General features: G+C 36.1%; 1 protein-coding gene across 4 annotated transcripts in view; it reads left to right on the top strand.

The window, feature by feature from the left end:
• Positions 1–20,968, top strand: part of XPO4 (exportin 4) — a 120,325-nt gene that overhangs the window by 45,325 nt on the left and 54,032 nt on the right. For all 4 annotated transcript variants that reach the window (XM_002925269.4, XM_034664962.1, XM_034664963.1 and 1 more), the window contains 2 exons: positions 2,082–2,198; positions 2,944–3,097. In XM_002925269.4, the coding sequence (XP_002925315.1) occupies positions 2,082–2,198; positions 2,944–3,097 (271 nt within the window). The remainder of the gene's footprint in view (positions 1–2,081; positions 2,199–2,943; positions 3,098–20,968) is intronic.

Raw genomic sequence — 20,968 nt, 5'->3', positions numbered from 1 at the left:
GGATCCCATAATGCCGGGATCACGCCCTGAGCCGAAGACAGACGCCTAACCGCTGTGCCACCCAGGCGCCCCTAAAATATGCCATTTTGTAGTGAATAGAGGTTGACACTAATAGTTTGTGGGAATTTGTAAATTACTTGTGTAAACTATTATAGATAATTTATTTGTAAGAATGATAAATTTGTGTTACTGAGAGATTCTGGGTTCATAATGTTCTATTCACTGAAGTCTTATTTAGAAAGGAGAGAGAAAAACCAAGGTTAAAAGACATAAAATATGGGATGGTATAAAATGTTTCCAGAATCAGAGGATCTTGTAATACATTGTGTTAGATCTCTGTGTGCTAACTTTTTGCTTTGAATTTTATTAATTTGAATTCAATACCTACTTTCTTCACTAAAGCCTAGATATATTTAAGAACTATGTTCATAGTTGGTCCCAGTGTTATTTAAATGTATCTGTGAGGTTTTGATTGTTGGCACTTTAATCATTAATCACCATTTTAAAGATAAGGTATTTTTTAAAGTACAATTTTCTTAACTAAGAAAAAAATGAAGAGATTGTACTAGTGAGTTTCTAAGATTTTGTTAGTATGTAAAATGAAGTGTGAGTATGCCACAGACTGTTTTCTCTATAAGAGGTTCTTTAGTGCTTGGTTTCTCAGACCAGGTTTCTTCCTCCGTGTGCCTGGGGCTGTGCAAAGGCAGTTAAACTTGTACAATTCTCTTGATGATTTGGGGAAGGGGGAACATTTTTATATTAAAAGAAATGTATATTTTAAAGTAAAGTTTACAAAGAGTGAGTGCATGTGTGAGTGTGTATGTGTGTGTGTTTAAACTAAACCAGGCATATTAAGAGTACTTTTACCATTGTTGAAGGCAGCTTAGTTTAATTCCCCAGATTGCTGAAGGAATTTGCATGTATTCTCTATTGTTAGGCTTCATGGAGTGGCAAAGTCTAAGAAACTGCTTGAATGTATGTGGTGGTGTGCCATCCATAAATATTAGTTATACAGCCATGCTTCTTTTAATTGAAATTTAATTGAAATTAAATATGAATTTGATTCTTTTTCACAGGTTTTAGAGGAAAGTTTCAGAATTAACGCAAAAATAAACATAAAGTATATTGGTCTTCCATGTAACCATCATTCAGCTTTAGCAAATAGCAACTCATGCTATTCTTTAGGAATTTAATTTTATGTATATTTGCTCAGATTTGCCAAGATAAGCATCTGTAAGGTCAAGGTACTGACATCAGAAGCATTTCTGAACAAAGATGTTGCAGTTGGTGGGTGGGTATGACTGTGTTCAGCTGTTGTATAAGCTTGCATAAATAGTATCATCTTGACTTTAATCTTTCGGTTGTTCAGAGGTAGTGTGCATATTTCTGTTTAACCCCTGGAAACTTGCCAGAATAGTTTGTATCCTCTCCATCCCTGGCACCTTGACTCTAAATAGTCTATGAGTAAAAGCAGTAAGTTGATGTTAGGAGCCTGTTTCATAGAGCCATTAAGAAGGAAAATCTTTATTTTCAATTTAAAAAACTTTTGAGAATTACCTGGTTAATGTTTTGGATGCTGTAAAATCTGTTTCACTTTTTATCTGCTTGGAAATACATTTTATAAACATGAGAACATAGAGTCACACAGACCTGAGTTCAAATCTCAGCTGGTGTTAATTACCTATCCTCTCCAAACCTCACTTGTTCAAATGTGAAATGGGGATATGGGTTGTTGTGTGAAGTAAATGAAATAATACATTCAGCATTGGTTATGTTGAAATGTCATTTGTACTCTATGACTGAATAGATGTATTTCCTGAGTTCAAGTCATAGATGGATTTGTATAACTGAAATTGAGGAAGTATATTTATAATTACTAGGCTACTTAGAAAGGAGAGCTAATCTTTACTTTGTCATATCTAGTTTTCTGACTGATAGGAATAAGATCTAAAGATATAACGGAAGATCTAAAGATATAATGGAAGATCTAAAGATAGAAAACGTTCTTTGAACAAATACTGTATTGAAAGAAAGCATTGGGGAAAAATGCCTTACAGTTGTTTCTTATCAAATAATTACAGCAAACTCTGGCCTGTTCTATTCTAACTGCACTATTGAGTGAATTCTCAAGTTCAAGTAAAACTAGCAACATTGGACTCAGTATGGAATTCCATGGTAACTGCAAAAGAGTTTTTCAGGTATTGGTATTTTTATGTTTCATTAGATTGTTTACTTTTTACACAATCTGTTCTTAATGGAGCAAGAGCATTTATTTTATCTAGTTGAATGGTAGCCTGTACTTGAAGATTTGTGTTGTGATTTCACAGCATTTAGTAAAGGATATAACATAAGGTAGGATAAAGATTTGGTGCACATAGTTGGCAATTTTAGATTTCTTGTTTAATTTTAGTCTTTAAACAAAAAGGAAATACCACTCCAAAGATCCTTAGATTATTTATTTTGTTCTTATTACATTTAGATGTAACTGATTCAATCGGTGGGACTTTGCTGGCCTTAAAATAGGCCTGGCAGAATGCCAACGAGGGCCATGTATTTAAAATGTTATTGCAGATGGTGTGGGCTCTTTGTCTCGTATGTATTGTTTGGCTCTGAAGTAAAGTTATGTGAAGGCATTGGCTTAAATCCGAGGGCTCTGCACTAAAGCAACTGACCCCTCCAGCTCTGTAGTAGTTGTCAAAAACTCCGCTTCTTTTGTGGACTAGCATTTATATTACAGTAGATGCATTCAAACTGCTGTCACTTGAAAGCATGCTTGCGATATAAATTATAAGCAGGCCTAAAAATGGAAAATGTTCGTAAAGAGGTAGTGCTTTTCCATTGAAAAATTTAAGGTTTTTGTTTGTTTTGTTTTATGGTTCTTAAATGGGAATACATTGTGTATCAGCTTTTGATTGAAAAATATGTGTGATTTATTTATTATAGGAAGATGACCTTCGTCAAATCTTCATGTTAACGGTTGAAGTTCTTCAGGAGTTCAGCAGGCGGGAAAACCTCAATGCTCAGATGTCTTCAGTATTTCAGCGTTACCTTGCACTCGCCAATCAAGTCTTGAGCTGGAACTTTCTTCCTCCAAATTATATCCTTTTAACAACTGAAGAGTTTATTTGTGGTAATTTTCATAGATGACTCAATTATGGCTAAAAGTACTTCACATCTGCAGGTTTGTAAAGCGTTATTGCTGGAAAGAAAATACGTTTTTAAGAAATGGAATTTAATTTTTTTTTTCATTTTATAATGTACAATGCAGTGGACTACTTACAGGATTTAAAATTTCATTTACAGCTTTGTAGAAGAGAGTCAAATAAATGGAAGCATTTAGTGGAAAAGGGGGCTGTTGTCAACTAAGGAATAGCAGTGTTTCTTAGGAAGGAAAAGGAAGAAGGTGGGAAGTGAATTTTTGTCAAGAAACTGAATCATTTCCTCTGTGTAACATGTGATTACATTGGATTTATTTGGCTGACTTTCCTTAAGACTAATTTCGCATTCTGTGATTTGATCTTTATGGATGCAGATATTGTTCAAGTGTAGATAGTAAGGTAGTAGTATGTTTATTCTTTGAAGACCTTTTTTTTTTTTTTTAAAGACTTTATTTATTTGAGAGAGAGAGAGCATGAGTAGGGGGAGGGGCAGAGGCAGAGGGAGAAGCAGGCTTCCTGCTCTGCAGGGAGCCCAACTCGGGTCTGGATTCCAGGACCCTGGGATCATGACCTGAGCCGAAGGCAGATGCTTAACCAACTGACCCACCCAGGTGCCCCCTTTGAAGACTTTTTTTTAATATTAAAATATAAAACTTTTATTTCTAGCTAATTATGAGTGATACAAAATAAGTTTAAATGGGTTACATTATAGGTACATATGTCTGCTTTTTAAAAAAATCAGTTATTAAAGTTGAAAAATTTCTGTTTCTTAGTTTAAGGTTTATGATTTGCTTTCTAGAAAATTTGCTACCTATTGATAGATTGAAAGCAGTACTATCTAGTGTCTCTTCATCTTTGTCATAGTTGAGTCAGACAAATCTAGGTTTAATTCTTAGCTGATGTTAGGCAACATCACTGCGTCTCAGTTTTTCCAAATATAAAATGGGGCTATGGATTGTTGAGTGATTTAAATATAGTAATACATTTAAAACACTCAGGAGTTAGCTACTATTTATTGAGCTTTTAGTAGTTTACTTGAATAAAGAAGCTCATCAGCTGTCTGTGTTAGGTTCTTTTTTCTTGACCTAATATACAGGAAATTTAATTTAACTTGTTGTACATGTCTTTAATCAGTCTTTTCTTGGGGGCCTAGGTATGAGGGGTTAGGGAATCTATTTAGGAGAAAAACATGACAAGCAAATAGGAAATACATATTCAGCCATACCAGAGATTTAAGGTGAGACTCATTTTTATTCCAACAGAGCCAAGAGTTGCTATATTCACATACTAGAAATTACCTACTGTTTTTGGCTGGTAAAATTGTGGGATTTTAAAGGGGTTAAGTGGTGTTAGGTACAACTTTTCCTTCTATTTTCAAGTTAATACACTCATGCAGTAAAAAACTAACTGTGAAATGCTGTATAGGGTACTGAGTCTCTGACTCGTTTTCTTTCCCCAAGGCAGTCATGGTGAGCTGGTGCTCTGTGGGGCAGAGCTTATAGGGATGTTAATCACTTTCTGCTTTTATCCTTGCTCTCTAATCAGCTTTCTACTCGTTATTAATTGATATCTTCAGTATATTCTTTTTGGTTGTTAAAAGGCATATATTTTCTTAGGTTTGCGTTTTAAAAAATTTCCCCTTTGAGTGTTGCAATATAATTTTTGCTCCAGTTTTTGTTAGTAAAAAAGGGAAAGATGTTGAAAACTTTGAGACAGATTTAAAAAGTAGCAGGCCATATGGAACTATCAAAACATTAATTATATATGTAGGGAAAATCAACAAAAGTTACACTGCATATATTGGAGCCAATTTTAAAGTCTCTGTTTTAGGGGGAAATGTGACTGTTTTGTAAAGGGAAACAGTGCTGTAGGAGTTTGGAAACAAAGTTTGTCGAAAGATACACACACATAAAATATTTTCACAAAGTATTTAGATAAAGCTCTGGAAAACCTGTCATCTGAAAATAATAAGCACGGCTTTAGTGTTCCCAGAGAAAATAATCCCTTGTTTAAAGAAAAGTAGATCTTGATCTTGACCTTCAGATATTCTGCTTCATGACTTACAGATGAATTCATATCTGACCATAGATGTTTGCATAGTAGTCATTTGTTGGCCACCTGAACTCCAGTCCAGTATTCCTTCAAGAGGATTAGCTTTAAATGTAGGGAAAGAACGTGGCAATGGAGTTAAACAAAGCTACATTTTTAGTGCTAATTAAGGGAATCAGTTTCAGGGAACCCAATTGTGATATAATTTCTAATTTTGGCAATTCCTTGGTGATCTGTTTAATCACTGGAAGGGAATTGGATTATCATTTAGCTTTGTACCTTGAAGAGGGCCTACAAATCAAATTTAACTTAGTTAATATAAAATGTTTGGCTCTTTAAAAAATGATTTATGCCTTAAGATAGAATAATAGCTAGTAGACCTTGTAAAATGTGTATTTTGTATCAAATATATTCGATCGTTTAGAATGGTATCATGTTAAATGAGGCTGTGTTAAATTGCCAATATCAATCCCTATTCATAATTTTTTGCAATGTGCATTCTCTTTCATCTTTTTATTTTGATGTACTTCTAAACATACGAAGATACTACAAGAGTAATTGAAAGAATTGGCCGTATGTCCTAATACCAAGATTCACCAGTTGAAAACATTTTGTCCCTTTTTCTTTTTCTTTCTTTCTGTCTCTACATACGCATAATTTTTGTTGTAAAGATATACCACATTTCTAGTTATCCATGGATTAATTGATTGACAGTTGGGCTGTTTCAGCTTTTTGGTTATTATGAATAATGCTGCTGCTATGAACATTCATTGTAAGTTCATGTTTGGACTTAAATTTTCATTTCTCTGGGATGTACCTAGCAGTAGAATTGCTGAAACATGTGGAAACTCTGTGTTTAATATTTTGAGGAGCTGCCAAGCTGTTTTCTAAAGTAGCTGTACCATTTTACATTCTTACCAACATTATATAAGGGTTTCCAATTTCTCCACATCCTGGCCAACACTTGTTATTTGTCTGTTTATAGCCATCCTATTTCATATGAAGTGGTATCTCATTGTGATTTTGATTTGCATTACCCTGATGGTTAATGTATTAAACATCTTTTTATGTGGTTGTGAGCCATTTGTGATTCTTCTTTGGAAAAATGCCTATTGAAATCCATTGTCTATTTTTTAATTGGTTTATTTGTTTAAAATTGAATTGTAATAGTTCTTTATATATTCTGGATACAGGTCCCTTAACAGATACATGATTTTCAGATAATTCCTCCATTTCTCTGAGTTGTATTTTACTTTTTTATGATGTCCTTTGAAATACAGAAAATTTGAATTTTGATGATGTCCAATTTATTTATTTTTTCTTTTGTTGTCGCAGCTCAGAAATCATTGCCTGATCCCAAGTCATGAAAATTTATGCCTGTGTCTTCTTTTAAGACTGGCTTCTTATATGTAGACTCTTCATATTGAAGACTTTGATCTGTTTTTAATTAAATTTTATGTATGATGTGAGATAGTGATCAGGCTTAGTTCTTTTGCATGTGGTTATCCAGTTATCCCAACAGATAATTGACTATTGTTTAGAAAGATAGAAGAGGCTAGGGGAGTTGGAATTACCTGAGAAATGTCATGGTGGTGAATGATTGCTGCATCTGTTAATATATAACTTAATTGCCCTTACATTAGTTTTTAATTTAGAATGCTAGAATGCCAAAAGGATTGATAGGAGAAATTATTCATATGAATCAATGATTTTTAAGGTTAAATATGCATGCTCAGCCTCCATATTTTTTTTTATAATAATTTTTTATTTTGTTACGTTAGTCACCAGACAGTACACCCCTAGTTTTTGATGTAATGTTCCATGATTCATTACTTCTGTTTAACACCCAGTGCACCATGCAATACGTGCCCTCCTTAATACCCACTACAGGCCTATCCCAGTCCCCCACCCCTCTCCCCTCTGAAGCCCTCAGTTTGTTTCCCAGAGTCCATAGTCTCTCATGGTTCATCCCCTTCTGTTTACCCCCTTCATTCTTCCCTTTCTCCTCCTGCCGATCTTCCTATTTCTTATGTTCCATAAATGAGTGAAACCATATGATAATTGTCTTTCTCTGCTTGACTTATTTCACTTAGCATTATCTCCTCCAGTCCCATCCATGTTGCTGCAAATGTTGTGAAATCGTTCTTTTTGATGGCTGAGTAATATTCCATTGTATATATGGACCACATCTTTTTTTTTTTTTTTAAAGATTTTATTTATTTATTTGACAGAGACAGCCAGCGAGAGAGGGAACACAAGCAGGGGGAGTGGAAGAGGGAGAAGCAGGCTCCTAGCGGAGGAGCCTGATATGGGGCTCGATCCCAGGACGCTGGGATCATGCCCTGAGCCGAAGGCAGATGCTTAACGACTGCGCCACCCAGGCGCCCCATGGACCACATCTTCTTAATCCAGTCATCTGTTGAAGGGCATCTCGGCTCCTTCCACAATTGAGCTATTGTGGACAATGCTGCTATGAACATTGGGGTGCATATGGCCCTTCTCTTCACTACATCTGTATCTTTGGGGTAAATACCCAGTAGTGCAATTGCTGGATCATAGGGTAGCTCAATTTTTAACTTTTTAAGGGAACTTCACACTGTTTTCCAAAGTTCAGCCTCCAGATTTGTATTTATGTAAATGATTTGTTGATAAATGAAAAGATATGATTATAGACCAAAATATATATTAGATTGGGTGGAAGGAAATTTTGTGTAGTTGGCTGCTGAAGCTTTCGGAGATTTCTTACTGAGAAGTATGTAAATTATGACTATAAAAATGTTATTGAGAAAGCCAGTTGAAGCTGAGAGGTATTAATGAAAAGAATACATGAATTGAATATTTAGATATTTATTAATATTTAAGAGTATTTGCTGGCGTATATAATAATTTTGCAGTGATCTTAGGTCAAGATTAACGTGCATACATAGAGTTTCACTGAAGAAGTCATAACTCCATAGCAGGGGTTCTCAGTTGGGGTGATTTTGCACACTTGATACATTTGGCAGTGTCTGGAGACATATTTGGTTATCACTTCTAGGGGAGTGTTACTGGCAACTGGTGGGTAGAGGCCAGGGTTACTGCTAGACATCTAACATGCACAGGACAGCTCCCACAAGAAATAGTTATTGTGCCCAAAATGTCAGTAGTGATCCACACAAAAACTTCTATGTGAATGTACTTAGCAGTATAATTTATAATAGGCAAAAAGTAGAAATAACGCAAATAGCCATCAACTGATGAATGGATAAATGTGGTTTACCCACATTATAGACTATTATTCATCAGTAAAAAGGAATACTGATACTGATACATGCAACAACATGGATACACCTTGGAAACATCATACATTATACATTCTTTTTTGTGAAAGAAGTCATTCACAAAAGACCACATGTTGTACAATTCCAGAGTAGGCAGACCTATGGAAACAGAAAGATTAGTGGTTACCTAGGGCTGGGATGGTTGGAAGAAAACAGGAGGTGATGGCTTAAGTGCATGGGGCTTCTTTTTGGGTGATGAAAATGTTCTAAAATTATATCATGGTGATGGTTGCATAACTCTGAATATACTAAACACCACTGAGTTGTACTGTCAATGAGTAAATTGTGTAGTACGTGAATTAAGTCTCAAGGCTTTAAAAATATCAGTCATGCCAAGGGTTAGAAATCTTGCTGTACAGGTCAACTGCCTACTGTTGTAGAATGTTTCAGAGGCAGATTAAGGGTATAGATAAAGTTTTGGGAGATACTCCTTTTATGGGGCCACTGAAGTAAAGGGAGTGAAAAAGATTCAAAGGGAAGCAGAGAAGATTGATGGTGGAATCTTTGGGTACAGCAATAGTAAGAACCGGGAAGAAGCAAAAGAGATTGAGCAGGGTAGTTCAGACAAGCAGAGGGAATAGCCAGGCAAGAGAGTCTGGGAAGCAAAGATAGATGAGTGTTTCAAAAAATAAAGGTAGTAGATGTGCTGTTACTGAGAAGGAAGATGTAGATTGGGTATCAGGACACAGATAGCCATGTGGAGATACGTTTATTTGAGTGCCAGGTGGGCAGGGTATTGCACAAAAGCCATTTCAGTGATTGAGTAGTGATTGGTAATTGAAGTAGAAAGTGTCAGTATTTCGAGGACCATGAACTGTGAGAAATGGAGTGGCAGTTTGAGATAATCGAAGGTTTGGTTTGGTTTTGTACTTTATGCTTTGGAGAGGTGAATCTGTTTATTGCCCAAGGGGAAGAAATCAGAATTGACACAAGAAAATGCGATGTTGTAGTGCTAGATAGGCCAATGGTACAGATGTTTAGATAGCCCAGGATGCAGTTGAGGTAGTGAGGAAGATAATAAGCTTTAGGTTGTATGGTATGCTTACCATCATGACCCAAGATTCTTAGCTGTTAAATGCTGTTTTGATCAGCTTTGTCTAGGTTTGTTCAAAAGTAGAGGAGCAAAGTTGTAGACATCAGCATCTGATGGAATTTGTGTGTGTGTGTGTGTGTCTGGAAAAAAAATGTATAAAGCCAATGTGAAGTTTCTTCTTCAGTCTTCTTTTTTTTTTTTTTGTTTTTGTTTTTCCCCAAACTATTCTCTGTTTCTACCTGATAATTGTACACTTTAAAAGAAAGGTCAGTCTGTAAAGTCATTAATCAGTGTCAGAAGTAGTTTATGTATTATCTTCCCGGGGATGTTTCTGCTTTACAAGGAATGTATCCAGGAAGAACCAGCAAGAAGAATTTCTGACTTCAGGTCATTGGAAGGAAAGGTTATATTGGGAGTAGTCCCTTCGGTCCTAGGTCATAATTGATTGTCCTGAATTATATAATAACCTATACTGCAATATTTATTTATTTATTTATTTATTAAAGATTTTTATTTATTTATTTATTTGACAGAGATAGAGACAGCCAGCGAGAGAGGGAACACAAGCAGGGGGAGTGGGAGAGGAAGAAGCAGGCTCATAGCAGAGGAGCCTGATGTTGGGCTCGATCCCATAACGCTGGGATCACGCCCCGAGCCGAAGGCTGACGCTTAACCGCTGTGCCAGCGAGACGCCCCTGTACTGTAATATTTTGAAAAATATTTAGTAGTTGAACTTTTGAACTTGGTAGTTCCTTATATCTGTTTTCTTGCCTGTGATATCCCATTGTAGTACCTATAGTTATTATCCTATTATACATACTATAGTTACATAGAACCATCATAGCTGGTAGGGCCTTTGGTTATAGGAGAAAGTTAACAAAACTGCTTCTCTGATGTCAACCTGCAGGTGGTTGAAGAGCAAACGGGAAGGCCCACTAAGTTGTTTGCTGCTCTCTGAGCTGGGCTGTGCAGTTTTATTTTCTTTATTTCAAAGCCCACAGATTTTTCACTTATTACTTTTTATAGTTTAAATCTATGCAGGAGCAGGGAGGAATGGATTGAGCATTAGAAAAAAGTCTCCCCAAGAGGAAACTTAACTTCCATACTTTTTAAGTCTCTTACCTTAATTGCTTAGTAATTTAAAGCCATAGGCAACTTAAAAGTTAAACTTTACATGCCAGGAGCAGCATCCCTTGGTGCCCCTTTGGCTCAGTAAGTTATGTCATTTATGTAGGTGTGTGTTGGACAGGTCTGACTTAATTACTTTAAATGTAGTATTTCTCACTAGAAAATTATTTCCTTTCAAATTATTTATAAAGAAATATATCCATCGAGTTCTAAATTCTGAACTGTCTAGGTTATCAGTTTAATAAATTCTTAACAAATGACACTACGTATAAGGTAGTCCTGGGCTATACTCTGAGCATAGAGTTTAAGATTATATTATTTGCAAAATGATGTTGATGGGAAGATGGTAGAAGAGCTGCCCACTAAAGTACATGTTTTTCCCATGTATTAGGTTTAAGTGAGTAGTGAATACTCAAGAAATTACAGTAGTATGGAGAATTTTGGTTTATTAATACCTAAAGTGAATTCTTGAAGGCCATTCTGTACATCTTAATTTTGATGGCAGGATTTTTTTGTTCATATCAGACACCATTAAGACTGTTTGGGTTTAATCCTTTTATCGGTTAAAGAAGCTTTGCTTTTACCAGGGGTAGAACTATACTTCGTACCCTGGTCAGTTGTCTTTAGCAGATTTTGGTCATTATTTGGACTGGGGAAAAGTGTGTGAATCTGTTACCATTAATGCAAAGTCATTGTTCTACTGACAGTAGGCTGGAAGCATGATCTTTATATATAAAGATTACACAGCTGCCTACCCTAGACAGTTCTTGTGAGAGATCAGAGAGTAATTAGTATTAACATTGTGGTCCTGCAGCTCAGCCTGAGTCGGATTTTTAAGTTCCTTGAAAGAGGGAATGATGCCTTTTCTCCCTCTTCACATCAGCTTTGGTTGACTAGCCTAGCCTTACACTAGGGTGGGTAAGTAACCAACATATTGGAATGGAATACAAAAGAGGGCTTGATAGCCTGAAAGTTCTCTGACCTAATCACCAAAACATGTATTCACACCTAAATGGGTAGCATTGAACTGCATAAAAGTAATGGAAATGTAATTTAATTGGGGTAAACATCACTTACTGTAGTCTTTTGAATTTTTTTTTTAAAAGATTTTATTTATTTACTTGACAGAGATAGAGACAGCCAGCGAGAGAGGGAAAGGCCAGGGAGAGTGGAGAGGAAGAAGCAGGCTCCTAGCAGAGGAGCCTGATGTAGGGCTCGATCCCATAACACCGGGATCACGCCCTGAGCCAAAGGCAGACGCTTAATGACTGCGCCACCCAGGCGCCCCATCTTTTGAATTTTTAATATTAGGTTTTCTATTTTTTTTTTAAGATTTTATTTATTTATTTGACAGAGACAGACAGCCAGTGAGAGAGGGAACACAAGCAGGGGGAGTGGGAGAGGAAGAAGCAGGCTCACAGCGGAGGAGCCTGATGTGGGGCTCGATCCCATAATGCCGGGATCACGCCCTGAGCTGAAGGCAGACGCCCAACCACTGTGCCACCCAGGCGCCCCTAGGTTTTCTATTTTTTAATCCACATAGGGTAGTAAATATTCCTCATTATATATCAGGTTTCCTTCCCAAAGAAGAAAGAAGTGGGGAATTGTCCTATATGGAAGACTTTAAGATTTTACTCACACTTGTAAGCCATCTAAAATGTCTGCTTGGTACATTATGTCTTTTCATTAAAACAACTGTGTTCTGAATTGAGAATTCATGTTCAAAAAGTTACATTTGGCATTGATAAAAGATACATGTTGACATAGCATTGATTTTGAATTAAGAAATACTCTGGTATTTTTTTAAGGTGTGATATAATTCACAAACCATACAAGTCATTTATTATTTATTTATTTATTTATTTATTTATTTATTTATTTATTTATTTAGATATTTAGCTATATAGAGAGAAAGCGTGCACTCAAGTGCAGGGTGGGAGCAGGGGCTAGGGGGAGAGGGAGAGAGAATCTCAAGCAGGCTCCATGCCCAGTGTGGAGCCCAACACAGGCTCAATCTCACAACCCTGAGATCATGACCTGAGCCGAGATCAAGAGCCAGATGCTTAACTGAGCCACCCCAGTGCCCCACAAGTCCCACATTTAAAATGTACAATTAAATTTTTTCTTTAAAGTTTACTCAGGAGTTGTGCAACCATCACCATCATTGATTTTAGGGAGTATTTATCAATCCCAAAAAGAAACCCCATACCCTTTAACATTCCTGCCCCCACTTCCCCCCACCTCCACCAATGGCAACTACTAATCCACTTTCTATCTGTAGATTTTTCTATTCTGGATGTTTTATTTTAAACAGAATTCTACAATATGTGGGGTTTTTGTCACTTTTATATGGCACGTTTTTGAGGTGTATTCGTTTTGTAGCATGTATCAGTATTCCATTCCTTTTTGTTGCCAAGTAATATTCCACTGTGTGGATAATACCATGTTTTAGTTCCCTATTCATCTGCTGATCAGTTGATGGTCATGTGAGTTCTTTCCATTTAAAAAAAAATTTTTTTAAAGATTTTATTTATTCATTTGAGAGAGAGAGCATGAGAGAGAGAAAGAGCACAGGCAGGGGGGAAGGGCAGAGGGAAAGGGAGAAGCAGACTCCCCACTAAGCAGGGAGCCCTGTGTGGGGCTGGATCCCAGGACCCCAGGACCCCATGATCATGACCCGAGCCAAAGGTAGATGCTTAACTGACTGAGCCACCCAGGCACCCCAGTTCTTTCCATTTTTAAAAAACAATTTTCAGTATAGGGTAATGCTGCTATGAACATCTTTCTACAGGTTTTCCCATACTTGTGGATGTATTGTGGTATTGTGGATGTACTTCCCATACTTGTGGATATATTTCTCTTGGGTTTAATCTATAGGAGTGGATTTCTGGGTCATATGGTAACTATACAGTGAACATTTTGAGGAACCTGTACTATTTTGCATTAACATTGTAATGTAGAAGTATTCCATTTTGTTTGCGACCTCACCAACACTTATCTGGGGCTTTTTTGTTTATAACCATCCTGTTTCATACAAAGTGGTATCTCACCGTGGCTTAGATTTGCCTTACCCTAATGGTAAATGCTATTGCGCATCATTTCATGTGGTTTGTTGTTTGTGCTTCTGATATATTTGTAAGAAGGCTTTGCATAACCCAAGGTCAGAAAGGTTTTTAAAAATAGACTTTTTAAGAGCAATTTTAGGTTCATAGCAATATTGAGTAGAAGGTACAGAAATTTCCTATATCCTCCCTTCCCCCACACATGCATAGTCTCCCATTACCAATATCCCCCCCAGAGTTATGCTTCTGTTATCATTGATGAACCTTTAAGTGACACATCATTATCACTCAAAAGTCCATGGTTTACATTAGGGTTCACTCTTGGAGTTCTGTGGGTTTTGACAAATGTATAATGACATGTATCCACCACCACAGTACCATACTAAGTAGCTTGACTGCCCTAAAAATCCTCTTTGTTCCACCTGTTCATCCTTACCTCTCCCCAAAGCCTTGTCAGCCACTGATCGTTTCACTGTCTCAGTAGTTTCTCCTTTTCCAGAATGTCATGTAATTGGAATGATATAGAATGTGGCCTTTTTGGATTGACTTTTGCTTAGTAATATGCACTGAAGATTCCATGTCTCTTCATTGCTTGATAGTTTATTTCTTTATTATCACTGAATAATATTCTGTTGTCTGGATGACAATTTTCTTATCCATTCACCTACCAAAGGACATCTTGGTTGCTTCTAAGCTTTGTCTGTTATGACTAAACAGCTGTGTGCAGGCATTTTTGTTGACACAAATATTCAGCACCTTTAGGTGAATACCCAGGAGCATAATTGCTGGATCATATGGTAAGAGTCAGTTTAGTTTTTTGAGAAACTGCCAAACTGTCCTCCAGAGTGGCAGCAGCATTTTGCACTCCCACTGGCAATGAAATGAGTGTTCTTTCAGCTCCACATCCTTGTCAGCATTTGGTGTTGTCAGTGTTCAGATTTTGGCCAGTCTGGTAGGTGTGTAGTGGTATCTTATTGTTGTTTAAATTTGCATTTCCCTGATGACATATGATATGGAGCATCTTTTCATGTGCTTATTGCCATCTGTATATCTTTGGTGAGGTGTCTGTTAAGGTCTTTAGTCCATTTTTTAACTGGGTTGTTTGTTTCCTTATTGTGGAACTTTAAGAATTCTTTGTATATTTTGGATAATAGTCTTTTTCCAGAAATACCTTTTGCAAATATATTCTACTAGTGTTTGCTTATTCTGTTATATTGTCCTTCACCGAGCAGAATTTTTTAATTTTAATGAAATTCAACTTACCAGTTCTTTCTATCATGGATCATGACTTTGGTATTATATCTAAAAAGTCATTGTCAAATCTATGATCATCTAGATTTTCTTCTATATTCTAGGAATTTTAGTTTTGTGTTTTACATTTAGGTCTGTGATCATTTTGAGTTAATTTTTGTGAAGGGTGTAAGGTCTGTGTCTAGATTCTTTTTTTTTTTTTTTTTTTTTTTTTTTTTTTTTTTTTTTTTGCATTGGATGTCCAGTTGTTCAGGCACTATTTGTTGAAAAGACTGTCTTTACTCCATTGTATTACCTTTACTCTTTTATCAAAGATTATTTGACCACATTCATATAGATCTGTTTCTGGTCTCTTTATTCTGTCCCTTTGATCTATTTGTCCATTCTTTCTCTGATACCACACTGTCTTGATTATTGTAGCTTCATAGTAAGTTAGATAGTGTCAGTACTGCAACTTTGTTCTTGTTCTTAAGATCACGAAGATTTAATCTTATATTTTGTTCTAAGTTTTTATGGTTTTTTAGCCCATACAGTTAGGTTGGTCATATATTAGGTCTATCATCATTTTAAGTTAGTTTTTGTATATAGTATAAGGTGGTGATCCAGCTTCATTTTTTTGCATGTTGAACATCCTATTGTTTCTGCGCCGTTTGTTGAAAAAGATATTTTCCAATTGAATTGTCTTGTCCCTGCCACCCCCCACTCTGTGTAAAATTACCCAACTGTAAATGTGACAGTGTATTTCTGGCCTCTCAATTCTATTCCATTGGTCTTTATGCCTGTTACTATGCCAGTGTCACATTGTCTTGATTATTATAGCTTTGTAGTAAGTTTTGAAGTAAGGAAGCGTGTGTCCTCCAACTTTGTTCTTTTTTTTTTTTTTTTTAAAGATTATTTTGTCTTCTCTGTGTCCCTTGCATTTCCATATGAAATTTAGAATTAGCTTATCAGTTTCTGCAGAAAAGGCAGCTGGGATTTTGATAGATATTGTGTTGAATCGGTAGATCAGTTTGGGGAGTATTGCCATGTTAACAGTGTTAAATTTTCTGATCCATGAACATGGGATATCTTTCCATTTATTTAGATCTTTAATTTCTTCCAACAGTGTTTTATAGTTTCAGAGTAGAAGTTTTGGAATTCTTTTGTTAAATTTATACCTGTATAAGTTTTATTCTTTTTAATTTAGTTGTAAATGGAGTTGATTTAAAAATTATTTTCATATTCATTGCTATTGTATAGAAATAAATTTTTATTTAATGTTAATCTTGTACCATGTAATGTTGCTGAATTTACTGGCTCAAATAGTATTTTTAGTGGATTAAAAAAATTTTTATATACATGGTATTATCTTTATTAAGGACTTATTTTATGTAGGTTTTATATGTGTAGACAGTAATTTATGAAAGTATCCTCCACCTCAGGCCTGGGTGGGGCAACATATGTAGCTCCTGGGATTTGGTAGATGTTAGAATCACCCCTCGTCCAGTGAACTAAGTACACGTGCCCCAGTCTCACTTTGTTGGAGACTGAGACGAAATCTGCCTGCTTTCATTCTGTTTCAGATCACTGCTGTCCAAACAGTGTCCCTGGTCCCGTGATTTTAGTCATATCATCCCAGTTTAAAAATGGTCTCTAGCATCCTGGATGATCTGATCTCTGCCTCCTTCTCCAAACTTTTCTGTGCTGTTTTGTTAGAGCTGCTCTCACAAGCTGTTTTCCTGTGCCTTGGTACCTCTTCACATGGACTTTCTCTGTCTGGACACCTCTCCCCTTTGCCTAATCGCCACCTGATTGTGCCTCAGATGTGTACCTTAGATCAGGTTTCTTTTGCTATGCTTTCTCATATGTAATATATGATTTCTCCGACCTTGCTCACTTCTCAGTTGTAAATTTTCATTTGTAGCTTATTTGAATAAATTTATTTACCCACTCATTCGGAAGCTCATGAAAGCATGGGTCATGTTTTTTTCACTATATTGTTTTAGCACCTTGCACAGTCTAGCATATAGTAATAGATGCTTAGTAAATATATATTATTTAATTAGTGAGGTAAGATGATTTGATTCCAAAGTATTATTTTAGTTCTTGGATGTTTGTTTATGCTGCTAAGATTATTTAGCTAGGAGTTCACCTGGTGTCCATAAATGCTTAAGGGTTTTGGCAATGCTAATCAAAAATGACAGTATCATTTTGTAATAAGAATGTTTGGCAGGTATGTTTGGTATGTTGACTTTAATAATACTTCTTTTTTTAGTTTGGTTGCACTGCCTTTTATTGATATTCTATTTTTGTGGATCTGATTTGGTTTTAGTAAAAAAAAAATTTCAACTCCGTCTCTTGGGGAAAGCTAACTGGATCATAAAATAGTAATGGGATATAGAAGCCTTCACCTAAATTAGGATTTCCAGTAAAGCCGATGTTACTATTTGCAGGCAAGACTTGGGAAAACATTCAGGTGAGGTCAGTTCTCCTTTATTTCAAAGGACTTTTGGTTACTTGGACTAAATGCTGTCTGTAAGAGTGGGCTCATTGGTTCTGTGTGGTGCCAGAAAGAGAAATAACAGTCTTTATTGTTAGAAAAATTCATAGTGACAGAGAGTAAATGTTTAAGAAGAAAAACATGGTTTTCCCTTTGCCTCTGAAACTTGGTTTTACTAATGAGGTAGCTTAAAAAGAATATGAGAAGATGGAGAAATTAAAGTTTTTATTACTTTTGTAAAATGTTCATTGTTGCTACAGGATCTTCCTGTATCATAAAGTATTTATAAGTATAGGCTATGGTAATTTTCATACTCTCTGTGTTTGTGTGAGGATGATTTGTAGTTATTGTATAACTCACTGTCTTTTTACTGTCAGTTACCACCACAAAGTGATACCCTTACTTAAGGTGTTAGTAGATGAACAAGAACTCATTTGCATTTGTAAGGACTTCTGAAGATGACTTTTCTCCCCTCGTGTTAAGATACTTGTGCTTATTGATTATAGTGTTTTGTTGTTTGAGACCTCAAGACTTGTTCGAGGCAGGAGACTTAGTAGGATTTATCCAGTGGCAGTCAGTAGCAGGGTGCATTCAATTCTGTCCTTCTAGCTCTTAGCCTAGTGTGTTTCTCTCTGGTTATAAAATAGGGCAGGTGGTACATTTATATGCTTTTGAGTTCTTAGAAGTTGCTGAGCTTTCCTAAGCAGAGAATTTTAGAGCTAGATAGGATCATTGTGAAGCAGATAGTAGAGAATTAATTCTTCACTGTTCTGAGGTGCTGTTGAATTTACATCTAGCGGCAGCTGATTTTCCAGAGGATTAAGAGAGCGTTGAACTTAGAGGACTGGTTGGGTTTTTGTACTTCAGAATTGAAACCCTTGCTGGAACCCTTGCTAAGAGGGGAGTGGGCTTGTATTTGATACAATGACAGAAACATCGTTGTGCTGTAATGTGGTTTTTTAATTTGGTGAAAATATGGGAAGGTAAAGTAAGATTAGATGTGGATGACAGATTTTTAAAAAGACATAGGATTACTAAAAGGCAAAGCAGCTCTGGATGGCTGTTTTACTGAATTTTTTTTTTAACAAATGAATTATTCTGATACAAAAGATAAATTACTTGAGTTCAGTATTTATTGTAGTTAAATGTTTAAAGCCGTAAGCCAAGAAAATTCTTGATTTAAAATCTAATTCAGATTTTGGTAAATGCCAGCTATTTAAGTAGTATCAACCTGTCGTGACTTGTAGGTCTCCTAAAATCCGATAGGTGTATAATATGTATAATAAACGATTAATTAGTAAATAATCACTTCATTGTCAGACTTCTCTTTCCTTGATAATACATTTGGATAAAAAAGAAAAAGCCGTATAATGTGTAGATATTATGGTATGTTAATGTAGTAGTATAAATGAAAACTTTTGAAACTTTTGAAAAGGAAACTTGTTCAATTCTTTTAAGAACTTTAAATCATTTTTTAAAATCTCTTAAGAATAGAAATACTAGGGGCACCTGGGTGGCTCAGTCTGTTAAGTGTCCAGCTCTTGGTTTCAGCTCAGGTCATGATCTCGTGGTTGTGGGAGCAAGCCCCAAGTTGGGCTCTACGCTCAGTGCAGAGTCAGCCTGCCCCCTCCCTTCCCCTCTGCTCCTCCTCCTCTCTCTCGCTCTCTCTCTCTCAGATGAATAAATAAAATCTTAAAAAAAAAAGAATAGAAATGCTGGATTTCTGAATTTTAGAGGTAGTCTTTTTGTTTTTAAAGTAATCTACATTATGAATTATCTGGGAGAGAAGTGATATTTTAGGGTGTCTTATACATACAGAAATAGTCAATTAATTGGCAATACCAAATAAAAACTTGAATTATCCTAATTTTTTACATTTTGAATGTACAGATGTGGTCCAGATCTGTATATGACTGTTCTGTTCACATTGTGATCTGCTTCTCACTCATTTTTTTAATTGAAAAGTAGTACTGTTTATAGTAACAATATTTCAGGTAATACAGAAGAACCCTCATAGCCTCTTTTTTTTTTTTAAGATTGATTGATTGATTGATTAGAGAGAGAGAGAACAATAGCAGAGGGAAGAGGGAGAAGCAGACTCCCTGCTGAGCAGGGAGCCCAGTGTGGGACTCCATCCCAGGACCCTGGGACCATGACCTGAGCTAAAGGCAGATGCTTAACTGACTGAGCTACCCAGGCGCCCCCCTCATAGCCTCTTATGAAGATAACCACTTCAGCAGTTTCACAGCACAGCCTGCTAACTGAAATATGTATTTCTTGTCAGAGTAGCTTTGTTCTTAAAAATTTGTTCCATTCATTATTACACTGCTCTTTTTGTTGTTTTTAATGTTTGAGTTTTTATTAAAATGATTTTGGGGTAGTTACATGTTCTTTCAATAGACATATTATTTGTAATCAAGTTAAATGGTTGTATCTTATTGTACCAACAGGAGTATGTGTGCACTTTTACTATGCAAAAGTGGTGGTAGTGGTTGTGCTGGGCTGACTTACAAGGACAAGGTTGTTAAGTCTGCAGTGTTGTAGGTTAATTCTTCAAAGAACAATTAGGGTAGCTTCTGAGCAAAGTGTGTTATAAGTGAGCTTTCTAATAGAAGGCAAACATCATGTCAGAGATAAAAGTCCTTTGTAGGTTTGGAGTTGGAAAACAAAAAACTCACATGAACTTTAATTAGGGGACTAGGGTGCCTGGGTGGCTTAGTTGGTTAAGCATCTGCCTTTGGCTCAGGTCATGGCATCTGGCTCCCTGCGCAGTGGGGAATCTGCTTCTCCCACTCCCTCTGCTGCTCCCCCTGGTTGTGCTCTCTCTCTCTCTCTCTCTCTCAAATAAATAAAATCTTCAAAAAAATAATTAGGGGGAAAGTATTTTCTGATAGATGTCAGATACAGAACTCATAGATCTCCATGTGCTGTTAGCAAAATGTAAGGAATTAACGTTTTAAAAATATGCTTGTTGTGAGCTTTTAGAGGAGATTTGGCTGTATACTGGGAACTAGGGAAAGTATGTTTAAAACAGACCAGGATCAGGGAGGCTGAGACTAGGATTTAAAAAGATTAAAGATTTGAGGATTATTTTGAACCTAAAGTTTCGGTGAGCAATTGCAGTTAATTCCATTTCATATCTGAAAAAAGCCCTCTCTTAAATATATGTCTTTCCATTTTCTCTTAATATAAATCCTTAAGATCCACAAGAATTTATGGAGCATACACTTTTTCTAAATTAAAAAAAGGTAGAAAAGAGAATTAAACAAGTATCTTGGTTTAGGTTTTGTTTCCTTTTGTAATACTTACTAATCTTTGAAGTTATCACCTTCCACTCACTGAAGAACACTGGCAACCCCTTGTTGAGTATAACCAGCAGGCTTCAGATGCAGGAGATTTCTCTCCTTCTCTTGGAATGAGATTTTCCCTATTTCCAAGACATAAATATTACTCCCTTTACTTTTGCCAGTATTTTCCCAATATTCTTC

This window comes from Ailuropoda melanoleuca, chromosome 7 (genome assembly GCF_002007445.2).
Source record: "Ailuropoda melanoleuca isolate Jingjing chromosome 7, ASM200744v2, whole genome shotgun sequence".
NCBI lineage: Eukaryota > Metazoa > Chordata > Mammalia > Carnivora > Ursidae > Ailuropoda > Ailuropoda melanoleuca.
The sequence above is the reverse complement of the archived record's forward strand: the minus strand, read 5'-3'. Positions and strand labels throughout refer to the sequence as shown.